This window comes from Strix uralensis, chromosome 5 (genome assembly GCF_047716275.1).
Source record: "Strix uralensis isolate ZFMK-TIS-50842 chromosome 5, bStrUra1, whole genome shotgun sequence".
Taxonomy (NCBI): domain Eukaryota; kingdom Metazoa; phylum Chordata; class Aves; order Strigiformes; family Strigidae; genus Strix; species Strix uralensis.
In genome coordinates, this window is record NC_133976.1 from 1126920 (window position 1) to 1133854 (window position 6935).

The window sequence follows — 6935 nt, forward strand, 5'->3', positions numbered from 1 at the left end:
ACTGGAAAGAAATAGGCACTTTCCAGGGCAATGATTCATCTCATCCTAAAGTAAATGCCTAAATTAGGTCAGATGGATTGTACTCTCGGAGCGTGTTTCTCTCCAGCCCTCCGCGGCAGATGTTCACACCAGATATTTACAGTACGCTGAGATAATTCCCACCCTCGGTGTCACCGTAAACAATTCGAAAAGCTGCTCCGGCCAGCTGACATTTAAGAACTCGTCCCAACTCTTAAGTCACGAACAGAAAAAAACTTAACGCGAAAGTTCCTTGAAAAACCAACGCTTCGTCTTCCTTTTGTTTTGTTTTTTTTTTTATCTCTGACAATCGACAAGATCTCGAGAAGATAATCGCGCGTGTGAGGCCACAGGCCCGTCTCGTATGCGGATTGTGGTGGGTGGAGCTGCTCTGATATGAGGAGATTGTGAACAGAGTTTAAAATCGGGAGGTGTATTTATTTATTTTTAATAAAAGGTGGCTGGGGGGGGGTTCCTCATGTTTTTTAAACTTTAATATTTGTGTTCTCAAGATTTTCTTCACACCCAGGAGCACTAGAAGCTTTTTTTTTTTATTTTTTCCCTTACAAGGAATCATAGACTACCTCAGGTTGGAAGGGACCCATAAGGATCACCGAGTCCACGCTCTTATAAAACATGATTTAAGGGCTCGGAGGAAAACTGGGAGCGGCCCAATTTCCCATCTGGGCTTCCCTCAACGACCGCCCGGCTCCCCGGAGCGAAGGCTGAGGAAGGGGCCACCCCCCGGCACCGGGACCTGCCCCAGGGGCCTGGCAGGGAAGGATCCGGCCATCGATGGGTCCCACGCGTGGAGCTCCAGGCCATGGCATGACCCAGGCCAAGGTTCAGGAGACACCAGAGCCAGGGAGGCGTCGCTGGCCGCCTCACGAAACCAGGGGGCTCAAACCGAGCGGAGTTGGGCCGGTGACTCAGCTCAGCCTCTGGCCCAGATTTCTGACTCTATTTAAATCGACGTCGATCCCGCGATGGCCGCAGCCAGCAGGACTGAGCGGGAATTTGAGGCTCTTCCCGAGTTCCCAGCGACTCGTCAGGAGCAGGTTAACGGCACGTCCTTCGCTTTCAGCCCGGAAAATTGTTCTTGATGAAAATATCTCCACGCTCACGGCCTCCTAAATCTAACTCGGCGCTTAATCCCTGAGCTGGTCAGGCCTACGAGCTTTATCATCTCCCAAGAATGGCAAGAGCAGAAGGCCGTCAGCCTTCCTCCCGCAGAGCCAGGCGACCCGCCTCTTCCTCAGCAGCCCGGCGCCGTGGTCTGGTCACCCTCGTGTCTCGATCCCGTTTGACCCGTCCAGCGTTTCGCCATTTCCTCCTGCGACTCCTCGATCCCGACACTCTCCACCGCTTTTAAGATCGTTTTATGACTTCACATTTTCTCGCAGCAACTAAATCATCTCCTTTTTGATGAGCTAAAGAAACCCCGAGCTCGAAGTACCTCACAAAAGACCTTTTCTTCCAACTCTCGGACCATTTTCATCGTTTCTTTTTTTAGTTCTTCCCATTTTTCGGAGTCTTTGAAAAACATTAACACGTTGCAGCTGGATACTCTGCTCGCTCCTCCATATTTTGCACGAGGTAAAATCCTCTCCTGATCCTTATTTCCCAGTTTCAAGGTTCCTGATCCCTCGCTCCCACGGGCTTGGCTTTGCCAACGAGGTGTAACCGCTTTGTCCGCTGCAACAAGTGCTGACAAAAGATATTTCCTTTCTCCACAGCTCATGTCTTGCTTAAGACCTGACTGAGGAAAGGGTACGGCCACAAATTGTCTACGAAATCAGATCTCTGCACAGTTCCCGTTTCGTACGGCAGTAAATCAAGCGTCTTGCCTTTTGAAAGTGCTGAATACTTAAATTATACCTTCAAAATCCACCAAAAGCAGAGAATTAGCGGAACGCATTATTTATTAACTCGCTTTTCAGCCGTAGGCTTGTTTACTCTTTGTCACATGCCCCGGCCAGCAGAGGGGTTCAGGGGAAGATGACCTTGGTATTTGGACGAGGAAGAGGGAATTTTATGAGTCTGTTGGCGTATCGATCATCCCACCCACGGCTGCAGCCACTGCCAAGTCACAGACACTGTTTAGGTGCTGGTTTTAGCTTAAAACCTTTGTGAGTCTCTTGAGAAACACCCCTGGAAGAAGAGTTGTGATGGTCTGGAGAACCACAAAGGAGCTGAAAAACCACCAAAGCCACAAAGAAGCTGGAGAACCACCAAAGCCACGAAGGAGCTGGAGAACCACCAAGGCCACGAAGGAGCTGGAGAACCACCAACATCCCGAAAGATCTGGAGAACCACCAGCACCATGAAGAGGCTGGAGAACCACCAAGGCCGTGGTACAAAGCACAGGTGTGATGGGGAGCGGCTGAGGGAACTGGGGGGGTTTAGTGTGGAGAAGAGGAGGCTGAGGGGAGACCTCATGGCCCTCTGCAACTCCCTGAAAGGAGGGTGCAGAGAGGGGGGATGAGTCTCTTGAGCCAAAGAACCAGCGGCAGGCCAAGAGGGAATGGCCTCAAGCTGCGCCAGGGCAGGGTCAGACTGGCTCTTCGGAAGGATTTCTTTGCAGAAGGGGTTGTTGGGCGTTGGAATGGGCTGCCCAGGGCAGGGGGGGAGTCCCCATCCCTGGAGGGGTTGAAGAGTCGGGTTGACCCAGCGCTGAGGGATCTGGTGGAGTTGGGAACGGTCAGGGTGAGGTTCATGGTTGGACTGGAGGAGCTTCAAGGGCTTTTCCAACTGAGATGGTTCTGGGATTCCATGGGCCCGAGGATGGGCAGCAGGAGCACGACTCCATTTTCCAGCGCAGGACGACCAGCCCTGACCTGACCCTCCGGAGCTGCCCTGAAGGTCGAACCCACGTGTCTCGCCAGGAAAGGCCCCACCTCAGTTTCCCTCTGCCCACGGCGAGATGGTGTCAAGAAACCAACACCCCCAACCCTCCCCAACCCCACCACCTCATTCCCAATTTATTTCAATGCTTCTGTGCCTCGTCCTGACCCCGGGTTGTGGCTGTTTTGGGACCCAACGGGGGGAGCGCGCCGGTGGGTTCCCACAGAGCCCTGCTCCCAACATGCAGAGCGTTGACCCCCTCCCCGTGACACCCCAAAACCCAAACCCAGAACCACGTGGCCATCACATCACTCCGTCACCTCGCTGGGGGGTTATAAACACCCTCCTGCTCCGCCAGCGGGGGCCGGGAGGCGTCAAGAGGGAACAGCAACGACCTTCCCCTGCCAAAATGAACCCCCAGAACCCTCCTGGGCGGTTGTAAATTGGTGTTTTTTGTTTTTTTTTTTCTACGGGCAGGGGCAGAGGGAGGAGCAGAAATCCAGGGGGACGGAGCGAGGTGGCGCAGGGTTTAATAAAGCGCCGGAGGCCGCGTGCCGGGTGCGCGGGGGGCAGAGGAATGTCCCCGCTGCTCCTCCCGACTATTTAGGGAAGCGGCGGCGCAGCCGGAGGAGGCCCCAGCGCTCACGTCCTGGCGTCCCTCCACCGCCCCGCTGGCTGCTCTCCCGGCCCTGCACCCGTCACCCCGCCACGGGGAAACGAGGCCGAGTGCCCCCACCCAACATCCCAGCGCTCGGCTTGGAAAGAAAAAAATAATTAAAAATTAAAAATAAAAATGGTCGGGAGCGGGGAGAAGCCGCACGTGGCGTCTCGGCCTTGGTGGGGGCTGTTGGGAGAGAAGAGGCTGAGCTGGAGGGAACCGTTCGGGGGGTGATGTCAGGGAGCAGCGATGCGGGGGAGCTGCCAGGCGCGGGACGGACGGACGGATGGATGGGGGGGGACGGGGAGACGTGTCCTTGTCCCGGCACGACGCGGTGACCCGGCACTGGGCGCACGGGGATGGTGGCTGCGGCCTCCCTGGATGCTCCCGGTGGGGGGTGCCCCCCCCCTTCTGCCTTAAAATTAACTAAACACTTTGGGATTTAAGGGAAAAGAGCGGTTTCTGCTCTGGCCGGGCGGAGCGGGGCTGAGGGATGCACGTGGCTGGTGGCCCAGGGCTCCTGCTCGCCCCTTTGGGCCCCACAACTCCAAACCAAATCAGTGACCGGCTGCGCTCGGAGCGGCTGCGGGACACACAAACCCCCCAGCGGGGCGAGGGCGCTGCACCCACCTCCCAGCACCCAGCACTCAGCACCCAGCTCCCAGCTCGTGGGGCAGCTGTGGTTTACCCAACTGCCTGACCCCGCTGCATCTTTGCTGGTTTGCAGGGCTTTAGGCCCCCCCAAGAAGTTTATAAATTAATTAATTAACTAATTTTTTTAAAAAAGTTGAAAATATTTTAATTTTTTTAATTTAAAAGACAAAAATGTAAAAAATAAATATTTTAAAATAAAGAAATAAATTTTAGAATTTAGAATTTTTTAAAAAATAATAAAAATTAAAAAACATTGTTAAAAAACCCATTTTTTAAAAATTTAAAAAGAAACCATTTTTAAAAATTTAAAAATAAAAATTAAAATTTTAAAAAAATTAAATAACATTGTTAAAAACAAAAAAATAAATGTAAAAATAAATAAACTTAAAATTTAAAAATAAAAATGTTACAAACAGAAAAAATTTTCAATTTATAAATATTTCTTTAACATTTAAAAATCAAAATAGTTTTAAAATTTTTTTAACAGTTAAAAACATTTTGTAAAAACAAATTTTTTAAAAATTAAATAAATAAATTTTTTTAAATGGATTTTTTTTAAGTTTTAAAAATTAAAAAACATTTTTAAAAATACAAAAAGAAATTAAAAAAAAAAATTAAAGACTTTCCCAAGGGACTCCCTGCCCCCGGCGCAGATTGCTTTAATTAAAGCGACTCTCGGGCTGAACCCCCCCGCAGGACCCCCCCGCTCCCTCCGGCCCTGCTTGGCCTCGGGTCCTTCATCCGCTCCCTGCGGCCGCTCTGTCCCGGGGAACGACCCAGGAGTGACGGAAACACCCGGAGAGTGACGGAAACACCCCTGGAGTGACAGAAACAACCAGAGAGTGACGGAAACACCCGGGAGTGACGGAAACAACCGGAGAGTGACAGAAACACCCCGGGAGTGACGGAAACACCCGGAGAGTGATGGAAACACCCCGGGAGTGACAGAAACAACCAGAGAGTGATGGAAACACCCGGGAGTGACGGAAACAACCGGAGAGTGACGGAAACACCCGGGAGTGACGGAAACACCCTGGGAGTGACGGAAACAACCGGAGAGTGACGGAAACACCCGGGAGTGACAGAAAAAACCAGAGAGTGATGGAAACACCCGGGAGTGACGGAAACAACCGGAGAGTGACAGAAACACCCCGGAAGTGACGGAAACACCCGGAGAGTGATGGAAACACCCCGGGAGTGACAGAAACAACCAGAGAGTGATGGAAACACCCGGGAGTGACGGAAACAACCGGAGAGTGACGGAAACACCCCGGGAGTGACGGAAACACCCTGGGAGTGACGGAAACAACCGGAGAGTGACGGAAACACCCCGGGAGTGACAGAAACAACCAGAGAGTGATGGAAACACCCGGGAGTGACGGAAACAACCGGAGAGTGACAGAAACACCCCGGGAGTGACGGAAACACCCGGAGAGTGATGGAAACACCCCGGGAGTGACGGAAACAACCAGAGAGTGATGGAAACACCCAGGAGTGACGGAAACAACCGGAGAGTGACAGAAACACCCCGGGAGTGACGGAAACACCCCGGGAGTGACGGAAACAACCAGAGAGCGATGGAAACACCCGGGAGTGACGGAAACAACCGGAGAGTGACAGAAACACCCCGGGAGTGACGGAAACACCCCGGGAGTGACAGAAACAACCGGAGAGTGACAGAAACACCCCGGGAGTGACAGAAACACCCTGGGAGTGATGGAAACACCCGGAGAGTGACGGAAACACCCGGAGAGTGACGGAAACACCCCGGAAGTGACGGAAACACCCGGAGAGTGACGGAAACACCCGGAGAGTGATGGAAACACCCCGGGAGTGACAGAAACAACCAGAGAGTGATGGAAACACCCGGGAGTGATGGAAACAACCGGAGAGTGACGGAAACACCCCGGGAGTGACGGAAACACCCGGAGAGTGACGGAAACAGCCCGGGAGTGACAGAAACACCCAGAGAGTGACAGAAACACCCAGAGAGTGACAGAAACAGACCAGGAGTGACAGAAAACCAACCTGAGCGGGTAAAACATCCACGGTACCAGAAAGTTTGTACAGGGGATTAAAAAAAAAAACCTCTGGCGGGACAACAATGCTTTTGCTGTTTTTTTTTTTTTGAGAAGTCACGCTTGTTGGCTTGGGCCCAGCCGAGGCCAACACCCCCCTCTGCTTACCACAAAACACGCGTAAAATGGGTGAAAAAATTGAAAGTTGGGGAAATTGCAGGGTCTCCTCAGAGCTCCCCCTCCCCCTACGCCGGACCCGCGGAAACAAAGAAACATCGACGGGCCTTGTCGCCTTCCCTACGCCGTGTTGATTATCTACGTGGTTTTATTTCCTAAATTAGTTAAAAAAAAAGCTCGTGGAGGGGCGTTGGGCTGATAAACCCCCCCCGGGGACCCCCGGCAGCATCTCGGGCGTTGTGGGCGCGGGGTCAGCCAGGCCAGGGCAGCTCCAGCAGCGGGGAAACGCTCCCAGGGGGACGGGACCTTGCTGGGGGGGGTGGGGGTGGGTGGCGTCTGGGGCGCGGGGCAACCCCCAAAACGTCGCTTAGTCCCGCAAAATTTTACAAAATTTTGTAAAATCTTCACCGGCTGCGATGCCGCTGCTCCGGCCTCCCGCTCCCTACACGCTCGGCTTACCTGCAACACATCCCAAACTTATTTTTTGCAGAAGGCGGAAGTGGCAGAATTAATTTTTTTTTTTTTTTTAATTTATTTATTTTTTCCAGAGAATCCCCAAATTGCCG

At 52.4% G+C, this 6935-nt stretch overlaps 1 protein-coding gene across 1 annotated transcript; it reads right to left on the reverse strand.

The window, feature by feature from the left end:
* Positions 1 to 2619: 2619 nt before the first annotated feature.
* Positions 2620 to 6641, reverse strand: LOC141943905 (uncharacterized). Its single transcript, XM_074869618.1, has 2 exons — positions 5286 to 6641; positions 2620 to 5207 (listed from the first exon to the last, which is right to left on the reverse strand). Exons 1-2 carry the CDS (start codon positions 6217 to 6219, stop codon positions 4912 to 4914), a joined length of 1230 nt encoding a protein of 409 aa, XP_074725719.1. The 5' UTR covers positions 6220 to 6641; the 3' UTR covers positions 2620 to 4911.
* Between the last annotated feature and the right edge of the window lie 294 nt (positions 6642 to 6935).

What these genes read in the sequence shown, in the direction of transcription:
- LOC141943905 (XM_074869618.1), bottom strand. Translation starts at nt 6,219, where the DNA reads ATGTTTTACCCGCTCAGGTTGGTTTTCTGTCACTCCTGGTCTGTTTCT. An exon ending in GTTGTTTCCGTCACTCCCGG is followed by an intron (nt 5,208 to 5,285) that starts GTGTTTCCATCA and finishes CGTCACTCCCAG; the next exon opens with GGTGTTTCCGTCACTCCCGG.